General features: G+C 46.5%; 1 protein-coding gene across 1 annotated transcript; it reads left to right on the top strand.

Annotated features, from left to right (window-relative positions):
• The first annotated feature begins 4,449 nt into the window (after positions 1–4,449).
• On the top strand, positions 4,450–17,803 carry Galr1 (galanin receptor 1). Its single transcript, XM_038332231.1, has 3 exons — positions 4,450–5,112; positions 9,381–9,446; positions 17,486–17,803. Exons 1-3 carry the CDS (start codon positions 4,450–4,452, stop codon positions 17,801–17,803), a joined length of 1,047 nt encoding a protein of 348 aa, XP_038188159.1.
• Positions 17,804–18,410: the final 607 nt, after the last annotated feature.

Here is an 18,410-nt window from a genome sequence, read left to right as displayed (position 1 = left end):
ATTGCAACATTGTTTGGCCAATGGTTCATGCATATTTCTAGCTAGCTCTTCTGTCTTAAATTAACCAATTTCTATTAATCTATGTATCACCATGAGGCTGTGGCCTACCGGTAAGGTTTTCCAGCATCTTTCTCCTTTGGCAGCTACCTGGCATCTCCCTGACTCCACCTACTCTCTTTCTATTTCCTGCCTGGCTTTACTCTGCTAAGACATTGGCTGAAACAGTTTATTTTTTAACCAATGGTGATAAAACATATTCACAGCATACAGAAGGGAATCCCACATCAGTTCCCAAAGATACAATCTAGCAGGATAAGATACAATCTACCAGGATAAAAACCCAATAAAAAAATTTAAAAAACAAAGAGAAACTGCAAACAGGATACACAAATATAACCATGGAGAAACGACAGGAACATATTAAACTCCAATGTGTTCAGACATTGTAATACTCATACTATAAAATTATCACATTAAAAGTACTTGAATGAATAAGAAGAGTGATTAGAAACATAGATAATGAGAAAACAAATAAAAATAGTCCTGGTATATATTTGACAAAATCATCTATTGGAATTCAAGAGCAGTAGTGAAATGGATTGATGATGGCCTGAGAGCCACCAGCAAAGTGGCCCAGAGGAGAGATGAGAGGTAAGGCCAGGTGACTAAGAGACAGTGCAGATGGTCACAGGTCTTTCAGGAATCCAGGACAGAAGAGCAAGAATTGCAAAGCTCAACATCCAGAGAGACAATGGCCAAGAGTTTTCTAGAACCGATGAAAAAAAACTAATCCTCCTTACTGGAGAAACCTGAGGTGTGGGGCTGGGAAATAAATACCATCACAAACATTGAGGCGAATCCTAAAACATCAGTGATGAAAAGAAGACAATAAAACGGAGAGAAAAGTGAAACCATCTACAAAAATGACAAAGGACAGGGAGCCAACTTCTTGGGGACAAAAACAAGGGCTAAGGAAAGAACCGTTTGGTCAAGTGCTGCTGGGTAATAAAGACCAAGCACTTCCCACCATTGCCCCTCTCTAAAGGAAGAATTGAAATGTTTTCTGACCAAGGGAGAAGGGCTTCCAATGGGTCGATGGAGGAGGCAAAGGCAGCCAGCTACAAGTTCTGGGGCAAGAAAATGGACTTTGGCTGTCTAGCGATGATCTCCAGCAGAGGGGCGTTCAGAAAGCAACTGGGCTACAGAGTCAGGGAGCTAGAAGAGTGATGGGCGTTACACCGATCTGAGGCTGAACTGTTTGGGAGTGAATCATAACAGCAATTAATTTTTAATTTCTATTAACTAATGGACAGATAGTGGTTCTAATAGAATGCATGTATCCGGCTGAGTGTTGCATTATTTCCAGACTATCCCGTACAGTTTCATGCTTGCCAATCCCATTTCTGTTATGGAGAAGGCATCTAAAAAGGCATACCATGTGACAAAGACTGCCGAAGGGGAAGAGAGAAAGGCAAGGAAACCCAGTAACTTGAGAGATAAATGACTGGATGGTCAGGAGAAGCCCCCGTGAGAAGCTGACCTTGGAGCAGAGTCTTGCAGAAGTCAGGAGAAAGCTCTCATGACGGGACTCTAGAACATTCTCGTGAGAGAACACCAGAGGGAGCAGCTTGTGGGAGACAGAACAGAGATGCCAAGTGTCCAGAGAATGTCAACAAACCAATGGACTTGGATCCATGACAGCATCACACAGAAATGGACCAAACTCACCAGTTAGGAAACAGATGGGCACACTGGATTTGAGTCTCTCATTTATGTGCTGCTCTGAAGCCATCACAGGATGAGGGGGGGAGTGCAAAAAAACAAAAGACAGATGCGATCCACTAAGCGATGGCTCATCTAAAACAAGGACAGACGAAACCTACCAAAGTCAAACCGAGACAAAAAGCAAATTTTAAGGCAAACCATATCTCACGCTACTAAAGGAAAAATGAAGCCCTCCCATCCAAACCAGAGAATATCTTTGAAGGACAGACATATGCATCAATCACATGTACCTTTGGAAATGAGCAATAGTCTACACAGTTAGCTGGCTGTGGTGGAGGTTGTATATGAAATGACTTAAAGGATATTGGTAAGTTTTTAAGTATTTTAAGCTGGGTGGTGCACTTGTAGGAATGATATAATATCATGATATGCCTTTCATGCCAAAAATATCCACAGAGGGCTGAGGAGTTGGCTCAGTGGGTAAAAGCATGTCCCAAGGAGACCTGATAGAGCCCGTGGTGGGAGGAAGGAAACAAGTCTTGAAAGATTTCCTCTGACCACCATGAGTGCCAGTACACACACACACACACACACACACACACACACTCACACACACACTCACACACATAATTAATTAATGAAAAGTTTACACCACATGAAAACAAAAACAAGAGCAAAATCCCTATAAGTTCTTGCTGGGGATATTGATCACTGGTAGAGTGTTTTGCCCAACATGCTTGAAGTCCTTGGTTCAACCAGCTCTCAGATACACACCACACCACACACCACACAAACAACCCCCCCAAACAAAGCAAAATAGAAACCCCACGGTTAAGCCACTCCCCCAAGACTTATTACATATGGTCTTTAAAGTGGAGCTAGGGACAGAACAGAACTCCAGGGAGCGGCAGGTTGCTGAGCCTTGCTGGGTAGGAAGAAAGGCATGACAACTGATAGAGAACACAGCTCCATCCTTCTAGGGAAGGTAAGGGTGTTTTCAGAGTGCTCTTAGATAAATGCTGGTAAAAAACTGACAATTCCACCCTCCTTAAAACGAATACAAAATCTTTTCGTGAGGGAGCTCCTTGCATTAGGCAGGAGAGCAGAGAACTAGCCGGTACACAATGCATGACTAAAGAGTATCACAAGCAGTGTGGAATTAGAGAGCTGGTGAGGGGGAGAACTGAGGTCCTACTCGGCCCCAGATTCCCCAAGGTAAAGCGGCTCCTCGCTCCCTCACCGTTGTGCACACTTTCCCTGAAGCACTGGACTGCGCTACCTGCGACACAGAGCTGCTCCAGGAACCATGCCCCACCCTTCTGTGCTTGCTCTTCCTCGGGCCCTGTGCCGAGCAGTTGTGGTCACTTATACACTGGAGGACGGTGGTGTTATTTGAAAGCGATGTGACTACCCCCTACCGACACGGAGCACCAGCAAGGGCAGGCTTTTCTTTAGATGTGTACTGCCGGATACGCAGCTGTTTCTAGTTGGTGTGCCCTGGTTTCAGCGGTGGTGGACGTTCAACACATTCAAATGACCCTTTGCAAACACATCCATTGTCAAGGCTTCCGTTTGTGTCACTCAGATGAGTAATGTCTGCTGGAAATGATTGATTTCCCCCACCCCCCGAGGTGAACGGCTGAGCAGGACACGCTCCTAATGAAAACTCACCCAGGCGGTGCTCCTTTGATCCCTGCCTCTTCCCTCCCTCGCTTGTGACTGGATGAGGGAGGGAATGAGGCAGCGAATGTCACAGAACCTCCGGTAGCTGGACCAACCTTTGATTTCCGTGGGGGTTATTTCTCCTCTTGCTGGGAGAGGGAAAGACCAAAGGTACCAATTGGCAGAAAGGCTGCGCAACCTGTCGCCTCATCCAGTTGCGCACAGGCACAGGAGCGCATTCAGGTCGGCTCCCAGTGCCAACAGTCACGCTTTCGTGGGACCAGGAGGACTGTATTGAGAGCAGCACCCCAGTTCCAGCAAGGAGGTGGGGTGCTACCCATCCGGGTGAGAGCGCCCGGGCTCAGAGAGCAAGCTGTGATTTTTCAGACCGGACCCGGGAGGCAAAGAGGGGACACAGCTGAGTCCTCACTGTCCCTCCCGCGCAGCAGAAACTCTGCCCACCACTGGGAACCCCCTAGTGAGGTTTGCCCTGCAGAGGACCTAGGAGAAGACAGGAGGGAGCCGCAGAGCCAGCGTCAGCGCGTCAGGGAGGTGGCTGGTAGTGTGGAAAGCTCGGCACTTTCTCCACTACTGAAGGTGTGTAACACAGAGCTCTGGGAGCTCGGCTGGAAGAGGCTCAGAGCAACAGGTGCGACCCCAGGGTTTAGAACCTACTAGTAAGGCGCAGAAGATTCTCCACCTGCAGATCGCGAGTCCCACCCGCGCAGCTCGCAGACTACCAGCGATCGGAGTCGCCCAGACCGGTACCTCTTGTGTTCTGGAGCCCATCGCCCCCGCGTGGGAAGGCTCAACTCCGGACTTGCAGCACCGCCCCCTCTTTAGCCAGGCCGGGCATAGAGGACAGTTCGACCAGGCACTACCAGACGCCGCCCCCTTGCTCTCCTGCCGGTTGAGGGAGGTTCCGGCTGGAAATACCCGCTCTCCTTGCCCTGTTCTGGGCCACCTGGCGATCATTGGCTGCCACCAGAGCCTGCTTTCCCCGCCTGGCACGCCTTCCCAGCGCGCTCCGTTGCACAGACACCGAGGGGTGTCCCGTAAGTGATGGAACTGGCTACCTTGAACCTCAGCGCGGGGAACGGGAGCAATCCAGAGCCTCCCGCTGAGGAGTTCAGGCCGCTGTTCGGCATCAGCGTGGAGAACTTCATCACGTTGGTGGTGTTTGGCCTGATTTTCGCGATGGGCGTGCTGGGCAACAGCCTGGTGATCACTGTGCTGGCGCGCAGCAAACCTGGCAAGCCGCGCAGCACCACCAACCTGTTCATTCTCAACCTGAGCATCGCAGACCTGGCCTACCTGCTCTTTTGCATCCCCTTCCAGGCCACCGTGTACGCACTGCCCACCTGGGTGCTGGGCGCCTTCATCTGCAAGTTTATACACTACTTCTTCACCGTCTCCATGCTCGTGAGCATCTTCACATTGGCCGCGATGTCTGTGGACCGCTACGTGGCCATTGTGCACTCGCGGCGCTCCTCCTCTCTCAGGGTGTCCCGCAATGCGCTGCTGGGCGTGGGCTTCATCTGGGCGCTGTCCATTGCCATGGCCTCGCCAGTGGCCTACCACCAGCGCCTCTACCATGGGGACGGCAACGAAACCTTCTGCTGGGAGCTTTGGCCCAACCAACTCCACAAGAAGGCTTATGTGGTGTGCACTTTCATCTTTGGCTACCTTCTGCCTTTACTGCTGATCTGCTTTTGCTATGCCAAGGTGAGTGGGAAGCGCCATCTGGGCGACTCTCAAGCAACTCTTCTTGTTCCTTGACTGAGCTAGCTCATCTACTCTCTTTCCCTCTCCACTCTACTTTGTCTCAGCTTGCTCCCACATGATTTGTGGCTCAAGAAAGTTAACTTCGAGTTTGAGAGGTGCTGGGGAGAGTTTGTGGTTCCTGTCTAGAAGTTGGGTAGAGATTTTTCTCCCTGCTTTTCTTCAAAAGCTGCAGCTCTGCCTCCAATCCTCTGGCATAGCAGAGAGGTAGTAGTTACGAGTCCCGGATCTGCTCAAAAGGCTAACCCCGCCTCAGTTTCAGCGGTTTTTAAACAAGATTCGAGGACGCCCAGAAACTAATACAAGAGGTCAAAGAGGGCTGCAGAGAGCCTGTGCTTCCTCCAGGAGCCAGCAGGGGCTCTAGTTGCCCTCTCTTAGTCCTTTGCCTAGACCTGCTGATAGGGCCCTTGGAACAGTAATCTTCCCACTTAGTTCCTTGGCTCCTACACCTCAGTAAATTTTCGGAGTCCAGGCTCTGTAAGACTCTGCTCAGCAGGCCAGGGTTTGGGATTTTAGCTTAGCGTTCTAAATTCCAAGCGAGAGGCCCCACTTCTCCAAAGAGACTTAACTGACGCCCCAGGGGACCTTGGGTGGAAGGACAGGTGCTTCCTCCAGGCAAGGATGTGTGGACAGTGTTAGGGATTCAGGTGGTGAGCTCACTCTGGAGAGGGATGGCAAGAACACACAGATGGGGGAGCTGCGTGCTTATCTTGTCTTGATGTACTCGAAAGGACCTGTGCCTCACAACTCCTAATGAGTTACAGAGCAATGGGCATTTACGTTAATCAAAACTCTTAGACTATTTAGGTACTGCTTGATGTTCTATTAATCCAGAGTGTATTTTTAGTAGCCACTTGATGTGGCTCTTGAGGTTGTCTCAGTGTCACGTTTCCTTTTAGGGTGCTGTCAGAACCAGGAAGGGAAAAAAATTCCTCAGGGCAAGTTCTAAAGTTTCCATGCAACTTTATCCTTCCCTGACTCCCGATCTTTTGGGCTGTGACAGTAGGACCATACATAACATAACCTGTCTAGAAAAGCAATGGTTTCTTACATTCCACTCATAAGATGAATCTCCCCTAGAAAGAAAAACACATTTAAAAGAAGCCATCTTCCCCACATCTATATGAGCGGCATGTCTTTGAATGGCTGTGTTACCTGAATGAGTGCACGGTCTCCAATCTAAAGCTGCTACTCCAGCCTAGCTATTTGAAAGAAGTGGTTTATTCATTTGGTCTTTTCAAATGCAAAGCAAAGGCTGCTATCACAATGAGCTGTGTGTGTGGTGTGGATACACACCCACTGACTTGTCCTGTGAGCCTCTGGGTGGGAACTGCCACCTCTATTTTATTAATAAGAAAGGGGACTTTCAGAGGGAGGCAGCAACTGACCAGACTGGTAAATGATTGAGGAAGGTTTCAGGAGGTGACAGGTCATTGGTCTCCGGAGGACAAGGGGCTGGGAACTAGAGCCCTACTGAAACTATTGGTCTCTGAAATTCCTAGTTGCTTCTTGAAATGGAAACACATGCTTCCTTCATTTCTCCCTAAAGTCCCTAAGGGGGGGGGGGGAGAAGGGATCATTTAACCTTTGTGGAAATGAAAAAGTGAGCTTTTAGGACTAAACAGGCTGTCAGTAAAAAGTCTACCACAGTCCTACAGAAGAAAAAGTTTAAGAATTAATTAATAGATGATCATTTGAATCTTTTTCATCCGAAGAAGTTGGCTTCTCAGCAAGTGTTCTAGCTAGAAACATCTTAATACTTGCAAATTTATCCCCGGCCCCAGACAGCAGGAGATAACTCACCAGGCATGGATTTTCTGTCTAGCACCAAGTATGAGTCGTCTGGCTAATGACCCTGGAACTTCAGTGCTAGGCTTTGAACTGGCTGTATTTGATCAAGGACTGGGGCTGATGGCCAACAGGAGGAACCACAGATGGCCAAAGTCGCACTTGAAATTACCAAGTGTTTTAGGTTTTTCTTTTTTAAAATCAATGAATGAGTTCCATCCCAGAGATGATCTTTCCATGCATGTTTAGCAAGACAGTTCTTCGCACCTGAAAGACCCTGGAGCAGCCCCGAGTTCCTGAAGATGGTTCCTCTCGGCACTGCAGGGCTCCTGCCTGCCACTCTCTTCCCTCAGCATGCATTCTGCTTACAACCCTCCTAGGCCCAAAGTGAGGACACACACCTGGTACGCTCACTGTCTCAAGGAAGATGAAACCATAATCGATCCCAGCATCTATATTCTCTTTCTCAATGCCAGGACCTTAAGATCTGTCACAGTGCACCCTTTTGTGCTCATAGCTTGAGGTGTAGAAGAGAAGCAGAGCTAAGAAAAATACATCTAGAATCATCTCTGTAGACTGTTTAGCAAATTCAGTATTCTTAGGTGCTGCAAAATTGATGAACTGGGACCCAATTTAGTTAGCCTGACTGTGTAAACCTGAGTAACATCAAGAAGCAGGCCACTGATGCTCCTGTCATGATTTTTTTCTATGTGGGGGCATCTCCTGTATCCCTTTTCCACCCTCTGTGATCCCTAGTGATCTGCGGTCTTTAGACAACTTCCATTAGGAATTCACTGTCTTTGGTGATTTATGACTATCTTGCAGTTTTTGCATTTAGCATGTCTGTCAGAGAGATAAGCTAGCTTTAATAAGCTTGCAAATATTAGCTTCTTTGCAAAAGATGTTTCCAGCTAGAGTAGTTGCTTAGAAGCCATTCTGTTCTCTTCTCATGTCTGGGAGGAAGAATGTAAATATTGTTGTTGCTGTTACATATGGGAATTTACAAACTTGCCTGTTGCTGCCAGCTAGCTCGCTAGTCCTTACTCCAACAGCGCTCCCCTGGCTCCAGCCTCACCTTCCTCTTACAAGTTTTTCTCACTACGGCTGTTGCAAACTTCTTGCTTACTGCCTTCTGTGTATTTTCTGTGGGCAGAACAGAGCTACTTCACCGTCAGTGTCTCAGCGAGCTGTTCACTTGCTCCAGTCGCCAGCAAAGACTTGTGTGGCTGAGAGGCACTGAGGTGTTTTCAGCAGTGAGAAGAGTCTCCGTAGGGCAGGAAGACAGAGATTCGCACCCGGAGACAGCTGCTAGGTTGTCTGCTCTGGCTGCTAGGGTAGAGGAGGCTGGTAAATGAATCCTGAGGTTTCTCAATTAGGACCTGACGGATGGTGCTGCTTCCAGCGGATTGGAGCAGGCTTCGGCTGGAAGGCCAATTCAATTAAATTATTTCCATGCTGCGGTGTTGGAGGGGAATATCCAAGTGGTTGGAACATGCCTCTGTGTCCTGAGAGCCTCTTCAGAAATCCACAGCCCATTTCAAGCGCTTTGCCATTTATTTCAGGGTCTCCATCAGAACAGAGAAAACAAACCTGGGAGCATCTCTGCAGGGTAGGCACCATGGAGCAAGTGGAACAAGTTCAGATTGTGAATTCCTATAAATAATAGCAACAACAATATTCAAATCATATCTTCCAAATATGACAGTGGCAAGAGAACAGGATGGCTTCTCAATGTATTAAAGCTAGCTTATCTCCTGGATACGTACGGTCAGGGCAAAGCCTGCAACCGCCAGTGTGCCGAATTCCTAAAAGGGAATGTCTGAAGCCCACACGGTGTTTGAAGTATACAAGAAAGGAGCGCTGCTGGCTTGCTCTTTGCTCTAAGAGATTTGTAATGGGTGGGGTCCATAGCAATCACAGTAACTAGTTCAGGTCTGGGGCACCACACCAAGCAAATGTCAGGTTGTATTCTCTTTCTTGTTCACTTGGCTTTCTCCATGGGATCATGAACTCCCACAGCCTGGGTCTCTAGTTTCCAGTGTGTCTCTGAGCTGATGTTGCACCCCATGTATAGTAGGACGTGGTGCTTTTAGGCAGAAAGAACCAAAGCAAGTAGAGCAGTGGATTGCACGACTAAGCCCCACCCCCACCCCAGGTGAGGGTCTTTCTCCAAGAAACTCGGAACGTGTTAGCATTCTCTGCCGTTCTATCCACGTCTGGGTGTGGTCTCTCTTCCAGGGACACCTCTGAACATACTCAGTGGCTTTGATTCAGGGCTGTTTTGATCTAAGATGCATTTCTATTCTTAATGCTTTATAAACAATAGTATTACTATACCGAAATGTTCAGTGGTTGCCACTGAAAAGGAGACAATGTGTAAGAAAGCATGAAGTAAACCATTTTAATCTGTCTGCATTTTGCAGGTTCTTAATCATCTGCATAAAAAGTTGAAGAACATGTCAAAAAAGTCAGAAGCATCCAAGAAAAAGGTAATATTCACAAACAGATGCTGTGTCTGTCGATTTCAGAGAGCTCAGCTTGTTTTTGTTTTAAATTATCCTCACCTCCCTTCACAGGTGGAAAGCCAGCTATCTGAGATAAACACTTTTGTGAACCGTAATGGTTCAGGGTTTGGGTGGAGCAGTAGTTAGGCCAGGGAAATGTGTGGCTGCTAAACACCATTTTGCTGCATTGGGCAGGGTGGGGAAGCCAGGAAAGACAGACTTCCAGAGGTGAGCACAGAAAGGGCTCAGTGGGGCTCGTGATATAATTTGCATGTTTAGCATCCAACATCTTAGGAGTGATTCAAAACTATCAATTGGGTTCTCATCTCTGAGAGCGTTGGTATGTTGTTCTCTTCAGGCACAAGAAAGAGTCACCTTATCGCTTCCCTAGACTTGGGCTGATTTTGGTACAGAAGGGACAGAAAGAAAAATTGCTGGGCTCCTACCCCTCCTTAACTATTTTTCTCGTCCAGGGAATCCCATTTAACGCCGTCTTCTGAGTCATGAGAGAGCTTCTAACTTCCTGGGATTCAGTCATTTCTATTCATTGAGGAAATGCTGTTTTACACACCAGGATTAATTTACCTTTTACTCAGATGAAATCCATGTGATTTCCAGGTTTAGGCAGTGGAATGAAATTATTAGACAATATGATTAGAGGGAACATAACCAGACATTTTAGCCCATACACATTACCAATAATATCCTAAAATACCTTGTTTTTCGTTCTAAATACTCACTCTAATCAATTATATATATATTATGTAAATAATCATTCAGATAATCCTATTTGCTCTGAAAGTTTTGACTTAAGAACAACCTGCTCTGACTTTCATCAGTGTGGGAGAGGTCACTCTCCCCTAAGGCAACCCCGCGGGGAGCCTTGCCACGCAGCTCTAGCTCCTCTGGAGCCTGCAATGTAGAACAGCTGTCCTTGACCCTGCAGTGGTCCTCCTGCTTCTGCCTCCCAAAGAGACTCTTTCCCTCTTGCGCTTGGGATACCATCACACACACACACACACACACACACACACACACACACACACGCATGCACATGCACGCACACACACATGCACATGCACGCACACACACATGCACATGCACACACACACATTTACCAGCTGCCTAAGCATAAATGACTGCCTCGGCCTTCTGCCCCAGCCCTCCCTTACCTCCCAGCAGTTATTAGGTGGGTTTAGTTTTAAGCTTTCAGATCTTTCCTTATAGCAGTAGATGAGTTATGATTTCCACGACAGGAGTCAGCCCTGAATAGTGCGGTCTCCTCCTCTGCTCCCAGTTCTGTGTTTTAACAGTTTTCCCATGCTCTTAATCTATTGGTTTCTCCTTGAAGCACCACTTCTCACCTCCAGGAAAATGAGTTCTTAAGAACAATTAAGGACTTGGTGTAATTTCTGCTTGGCAGGCTCTTCATAGAGTGTAGGTACTGTGTGGGAACAAGACAACCTCTGGTTTCTAAAAGGAATTAGCTTCCTTTGGGAGTCAGCATCAAGAGAAAAACATGGTTGTCCAAAGATGTTCAGTAGGATGAGTGTTTGGGGAGATAGCTCAGTCGATAAAATGCATGGCATACATGTAAGCAGGAGAAACCGAGTTTGAGCTCCAGAATCCACATTTAAAAAAGAAAGGAAGATTAAAGGCGTGCGCCACCACCGCTCGGGAGGCAGAGGCAGGCGGATCTCTGAGTTCGAGGCCAGCCTGGTCTACAAGAGCTAGATCCAGGACAGGCTCTAGAAACTACAGGGAAACCCTGTCTCGAAAAACCAAAAAAAAAAAAAAAAAAAAAAAAAAAAAAAAAAAAAAAAAAAAAAAGAAAGAAAGAAAGGAAGAGGGCTGGAGAGATGGCTCAGTGGTTAAGAGCACTCTAGCTGTTCTTTCAGAGGTCCTGAGTTCAACTCTCAGCAACCACATGGTGACTCACAACTACTTATAGTGGGATCTGATGCCCTCTTCTGGCATACAGTCATATATGCAGATAGAGCAGTCATACACATAAATAAATAATCTTTAAAAAAATGAAAAAGAGAAGAGAAGAGAATAGAAAAAGAAAAGTTGGTGTGCCCTTGTAATCCCAGAACTGGCAAAGGAGAGACAGGAGGTCACTGTCTAGCAGTCCAGCCTAGTCAGAAAGCTACAGGCCAGTAAGAGACCCTGCCTAAGAAAAAACCAAGGTAGATTGTTCCTGAGGGAAGATACCCACTGTTGTCCTCTGGCTTCCACAAACACCTGCTCACAGCTGTGACCTACGTTTGTATGTGCATGTTTGTGTGCAAAGACACACACACAGACAGACAAACTAGAGAAGAGGGGGCTTACTGGGATTCAACAGGAAAGAAAATACCCACCAGTTATGCAAAATAATTAGTAGTAATTCGAAGGATTTAAGCCAGGTGGTGAAATCCTCTAATCTCACCTACTTGGAGAGCTGAGACAGGAGGATACCAAATCTGGAGTTCAAGGCAAATCTGAGTCAGTTAACAAGACACAGTTTGTCTAAAAATACAAAGTAAATGGATAAGGGCCGGATTGCAGTTTCATCGTAGAGCTTATTCCTGACATGTGTGAGGCCTGAGGGTTAATTCCGACGACCACAAAACCAAAGCGAGTTCATTCTGATGAAGAGGTTAACAACTCTTCTTAAAAAGCATTTGCTGAGTCTCATCTTTGTCTTTGAAGAGATGCTGGTAAGAAGCTGAAAAGGCCCCAGAAAGAACTATGTGTTTAAAGGATGATGCAATGCCTGTAAGAGAAGATGGGGAAAACCTCGCTTTTATTTTATAAGAACATAATGATTGTTTTGTGAGCATGTACCACATGAGATTGTACATGTAAAATGAATACCTATTTATGTAACGTTTACCTTTGCTCATTCTCACTATATGAGGAAGAAAGTTTGAGCACTGGAAAGGGAGACGTTTCTCCTTCTTTCTCAGACTCTAACCCTCACCGCCACTGAACAGGTGTCAGGGCTCCTCTGACAGATTTAATTGCCTTTTTGTTTGCACAGAACAAATACACATGACTGTGGGGTGTGTGTATAAGAAAGAGGTAGGAAAGAAGAGATTCCTGGGAGGGGGAGGAAAAGAGAGGGCAGGAGAGAAGCAAGGTGACGAGGAGAAGGAAGACAGAGGAGCAATAAGAGAGACTGAGATAGAAAACAGACCTCAGCACTCCATCACAGAAGTTCAGCTGGGGACCCTTTCCAGATCTCGGTACAGGTCTCCAGGACACAGATGCTCAGTGCTTGCTGTATGAGGGATGGCATGGGACTCGGATGCAGACTGATGTAATGCACATCTCGATGGCCAATGGCTGTGTCTCTCACCTTGTTACTATCATCAAATACCCCAAAAGAAGCCATTTATGGGAGGAAGGATTGTTTGGCTTGAGAGTTCAAGAGGGAACAGCCCGACATGGTGGAGAAGGCATAGTGGCAGAAGCATGAGGCAACTGGTTACATGGTGTTATCGTTCAGAAATCACAGAGAAGTACAGGAAATGGGATGAGCTGAGAGACCTCAAGGTTGGCCCCAGGGACTGGCTTCTTGCAGGTAGGCCCTACCTCATGGGCCAAGTCTTCAAACCTGTGAGCCTTGGTTAGAGGACACTGCACAATCCAACCACAGTAATGGATTGATGGGAAATTGGTTCCAGTGGAGAATAGGCCAGTGGAGAAGAGATTTTGGTAGTTTGCTCATTCTGACATCATTTAGTTCTGGGCCTTCTCAGTGGCTGAGCAGTTTTGTGTTCGTGTGCTGTACTCATTAGTTAATGTGACAAGACCAAAATATCCCAGTGTGTAGCTCCTAGACGGTAGACATCTATTTCCTATAGTTCTGGAGGCTGGAGGGCCAAGGTCAAGTGCTGGTAGATTGTTGACTCCAGCCTTCTCTCTGCAATCACACGTGCTGGATAGAGTGGGCAGCTCTCTGGGCTCTTTTATAAGGACAGTGACCACTCTGGAGGGCTCTTCCTTCATGGCCTCATCCTCCCTCAATGGCTTACCCCTAGATACTGTCATCTTGCTGATCAGATTACAACTCATGAGTACGGGGTGGGGGGGTGTACACATTTACATCACCAGACAGAACTTTCTACATGAAGTCCATACAGTTATGAAGGTTTATTCCAGCCTTTGTGATGGACACATTGTGTAGTTAGCCACATGTGTCAGGAAATGCAGTAAGAAGGTAGGATTTCTTTTCAGAAACAATTGCCATTTTAAATTTCATTACACACACACACACACACGCACACACACACACACACACACATATAATGTTCAGGAATTTTGCCTGTGTGTATGTCTGTGTGGCATATGTGTGCAGTGTATTTGGAGGCCAGAAGAGGGTTTAGGCTCTCCTGGGACAGGACAGAGAGTTGTGAGCTGTCATGTAGGTCCTGGAATTGATCATAGGTCCTCTGGAAGAATAGTCTGTGCTCTTAATCACTGAGCCATCTCTCCAGCCCTGCAGAAATAATTAAAAGCTTAATAACCTATTAAGGATTTTGCTGAAGCACTGCTGGGCAGAAGATGCTTCTGGCTCGAGGCTAGCTCGTCTGAGACAGGGACCTTGGGGGCTGCGGGGAGGATGGTAGAGTGGTCGAGACAGCTCACTGGGCAGCTGCTTCTGGGGGAAAGCTGGTCAAAGGCCACTGTCCAGTGAGCTTTCTGGCTGTCGTTCGCACAGCTGGCACAGCTGGCACAGCTGGCACGGGGCTTTCATGTCCTTCCTTTGTGCTCACTTTTCCTCCCCAGCAGAGTTCCGTTAGCCACACTGTGAGTGAGACTCTTTGAAGAAAAGGCAGATGTCTCTGACTGCTTGAAGAGAGCTGCTCGCTACTCAAAGGAGTCTAATATTTTTTTTAGATGAGTCCAGTGTAAGGAAGAAAGAGAAGGCATGCCAATAAAGGACAAACTCAAGTGTCTGTACTGCTCCTCTGTCAGAGGCAGTCAGGGTTCTGTGCTCCGAACAAATGAAAGGGGGCAGTAATGTATATGCTGAGTATCACCAGCTCTGTAAGTGCAAATAGTTTTGCAAGAAACAGGGACACAAGGTTAGAAATGAACTTTAAAAACCTGCAGAGTCACGTCTCTGTTACAGCCTAGCGCTTCCCACGCAGGGGAGTCCATGTTACACGCTGATATTTAGAGGGATACAGCAGAGGCAGCTTCTCTCACCTTGCCAGTGAGTAGAAATGCTTCTGCTATGGCAGCTGTCAGTATCAAGGGAAACCTTTTTAATTGCTTTCACTTAAGGCCCATGAGATAACCCCAGTTTTATTGTGGCTTTTATGCAGTTCATCAGGGAATCATTAAAGCTCCTGAGCTTTGCAAAGAGGCAGATTCCAAGGTAACTAATAACTATTATCCACTGAGTCAGTCATAGTGACAGGACCCAGGATGCTCTTGGGCACACTGATCTACCACAGTCCTGAGACTGGGATTAGAATACATGCATTATTTTGAACAGATCTTTAATTTTGAGATTATGTATTCTAGGCATATAGCTTTATGTATTCTAGACATATTTTACATCCTCGAGGAACCATCATCCATTAAGAAGAACAGTTTATAATCAGGGCAGAGTTTCTGCTGCTAAATTCCATGCTTTTCAGATACACTAGCATTTGTTGACAGAGTGAAAAATAAATAAATAAAAATAAAAAATAAAGAAGAAGCATAAGTAGTAATAGAAGAGAGAAGGAGGGGAAAAGGAGGAGGAAGAGGAGGAGGAAGAAGGAGGAGGAGGAGGAGGAGGAGGAGGAGGAGGAGGAGGAGAAGGAGAAGGAGAAGGAGAAGAAGGAGAAGAAGAAGAAGAAGAAGAAGAAGAAGAAGAAGAAGAAGAAGAAGAAGAAGAAGAAGAAGAAGAAGAAGAAGAAGAAGAAGAAGAAGAAGAGGGCTTGTGTGAAGGGCACAGACATGCGAGAGAGCTAAGAACATCCACTCATGTGGACCTTGGTACTTAAAGAGACAGACAGGAGAGAGTATCTTCTCTGAGATGCCCAGCTGGACCACTGTGGGACTCAGAAGCACTCTAGTAAGCTCTCATAGGAGCAGTCATAGGTAGATGATAGTTCATACGAATGTACATCTAGTATTTGTTCCTAATATTTGTATCATCAATTATCAGGCACGTGCATTCAAAACTGCCAGGTGACCACGCACACACACACACACACACACACACACACACACACACACACACTGGCTCATATGTATTTTTCTGAGAAGAGCAGAGGGCTTGCAAACATTTAGAGGTTATGTTTGGATGAATCACAAATACCCAGAGAAACGGCTGCCATAAAAAATATTGCATACTTAGGGTACACAGCCATTTGCATTTCAGATAAGATATGAATCTTCCCTGTAAGCTGCCAATGGGTAGATCTGCTCTTAGTTTTTTCACTTAGCCCATGTTCCCTAAAAGAAGGCATGGAATGTCGACAGGGTGGTACTTTTATAGAGAGACAGCCTGATCATCTTAGACGGAGGAGACTATGTTCTCCTGTACTGTGGACATCATTTCTAGATTGTTTGATGAAAGCACCAGAGAATGGCCGTTCTCACACACTAATGGGCAAATGGATTGATAGCAAACACTTCCTTAATACGTGTGAGCTAATTACGTTTGCTCTGTGGCTCAGGCAGTAAGTGGACTTAATAGGTAAGCTTTTACTTTGTAACACCTGCCTGTGGGTTTTTAATAGCTGAGCTGGTTTAGTGCTCACATGGTCCAGGCACGATCTGAAAATCATTTTGTTGGTTAACTTTCTTTGTTCATGAGGAAATCAAGTGTTGGGGAGGTTTTGTTGTCTTTCAAAGATGATGGACAGACCTGCTGTCTGGCCAGTGAGTCTTGCAAAATCCATGGTGCCTCTTGATTGTGAATTTAGCTTTCCTCTCCTGTACCTCATACCTTCTAGTGTTTGATATTCTTGACCCGAAATCCAGCAAGTCCCTGTCTCTGCCATCTATGCCAGAAGTCTGGTCTCTCATTACCTGTTGGGTTCCAACCATCCTGTGTGATAAACGTCTGCTGTTGTTATAGCGTGCTGCCAAGAAACAGTCCTGGAGGAGTTGGCACCGTGCACTATATTTCAGACTTGACATTCTGGAGCAATAGGATACCCTCTCATGAGAAGCAGAAGAGGAAGTCCTGCCATGTATGACATCCCTGTCATCAGTGTCCTTTACAAAAGGTCTTCTGAGGTTTGCCCTGCTTCCTAGGTTGGTGGGCAGTAGAGAGACCTTCCCTATGCACTCAGGGCGAGGCTCAGTCCCTATGTGTTCCCTTGCATTGAGATCACAAGCCTATGACAGCTTCCTCCATTGAGGATCAGTAGAGAACGTGGAGACCCCTGCCCTGAATTTCTCAGTATTTTTGAACTAGGAGCAGCAAGAGAAAGGTCAAAGTTAAGCTAGCAAGCAATGGGCATGGATGGCCTACAGACTGTACTAGAATAGCTGTGGGAATGTTAGCTCCCCAGTCTCCATCTTGTCCTCAGCAATGCTTAACGAGGAGACACCAACATCTCCCACATGTTTGTGTGCAGTGTTTGTCTGAGCTCCAGACTCTCGATGGAACTTGGTGTGCACACACTGGAAGAGGCATGCTGTTCTGTTGTTGTTTTGTGTCTGGGCCACACTGGTTCAGAGCTCTGGTTCCTCCTGCTCTGGCTCTCTTGGCCACTGGTAGAATTCCGCTAGTTGAAGTGACAGTCCTTAATCTGGATCCATTTCTAATCTCATGTTTATCACATCCCCACACACTGAATACAGGCCTAGGAGTCAGGACCCTGTAAGGTCACAGCTGGGTCCTGATATGACGAACAGAGAGATATTATGTGAGGTCAAACTTAACACTTTTGTTTGATCCCATCAAACTACACATGTATGCTATTGAGGGTATGTTTTACAGTGCTGTGTTCTTCTGATGTAACTGGCGTGTTCAAGCAACTCCTGTCCCCTCTCCAACACTCTGCCATTGCTCCTCTCTCTTTCAGACTGCGCAGACGGTCCTGGTGGTGGTTGTGGTTTTTGGCATATCCTGGCTGCCCCATCATGTCGTCCACCTCTGGGCTGAGTTCGGGGCGTTCCCGCTGACCCAAGCTTCCTTCTTCTTAAGGATCACTGCCCACTGCCTGGCATACAGCAACTCCTCGGTGAACCCCATCATATATGCCTTTCTCTCAGAAAACTTCCGGAAGGCATACAAGCAAGTGTTCAAGTGCCACATTTGCAACGAATCAGTCCCCAGTGACACTAAAGAAAACAAGAGCCGAATAGACACCCCGCCATCCACCAACTGCACCCATGTGTGAAGGCGCACTGGGACCACCTGCCCTCCAGCTCCCATGTGAGCTAGAGAGAAGAGGATGCAGTGGACGATCACAAAACACGGCAGCTCGTTCTGACCACAATCCGTATCATTCTAAATACATTCCACAGCTGTTAAGGTACTTCGATTGTTGAGGAACTCGTGGGTCCACTGAAGTCCAATTAGCTTCATTATAAAATTGTATTTCTGAAACAAAGGAAAATTCTGTATAGTTGATGTCTCTCAAGGAGTGAGAATCCAATAGCATTCTACAAATAAGTTCAGATCCCATGGTACAAGGCCAGTTCTGTAATGCAATGAAGAATATTTGAAATCTCCATTTTTTTTTTTTGAGGCAGGGTTTCGCTGTGGGATTTTCCTGGTTGTCCTGGAACTCACTTTGTAGACCAGGCTGGCCTTGGACTCACTGAGATCCACTTGTCTCTGCCTCCCGAGTGCATGCGACAGAACTCCACATTTTACAGTCAGTTAACTTAGGGAAAAAGTTATTTTTTTTTCCCCTCAGCTTTGAGAGGAGAGGTAATAGTCTAGCCTGCGTATTTTAAAATACAACCGTGGCACAGAATAGTGGATTTTATTCCATCAAACCT

This window comes from Arvicola amphibius, chromosome 5 (assembly GCF_903992535.2).
Source record: "Arvicola amphibius chromosome 5, mArvAmp1.2, whole genome shotgun sequence".
NCBI classification, from domain to species: Eukaryota; Metazoa; Chordata; class Mammalia; order Rodentia; family Cricetidae; genus Arvicola; species Arvicola amphibius.
The sequence above is the reverse complement of the archived record's forward strand: the minus strand, read 5'-3'. Positions and strand labels throughout refer to the sequence as shown.

Coding starts and splice junctions, on each gene's coding strand:
- Galr1 (XM_038332231.1), top strand. CDS start 4,450: ATGGAACTGGCTACCTTGAACCTCAGCGCGGGGAACGGGAGCAATCCA. Junction 5,113..9,380: donor TCTGCTTTTGCTATGCCAAG/GTGAGTGGGAAG, acceptor TGCATTTTGCAG/GTTCTTAATCATCTGCATAA. Junction 9,447..17,485: donor CAGAAGCATCCAAGAAAAAG/GTAATATTCACA, acceptor TCTCTCTTTCAG/ACTGCGCAGACGGTCCTGGT.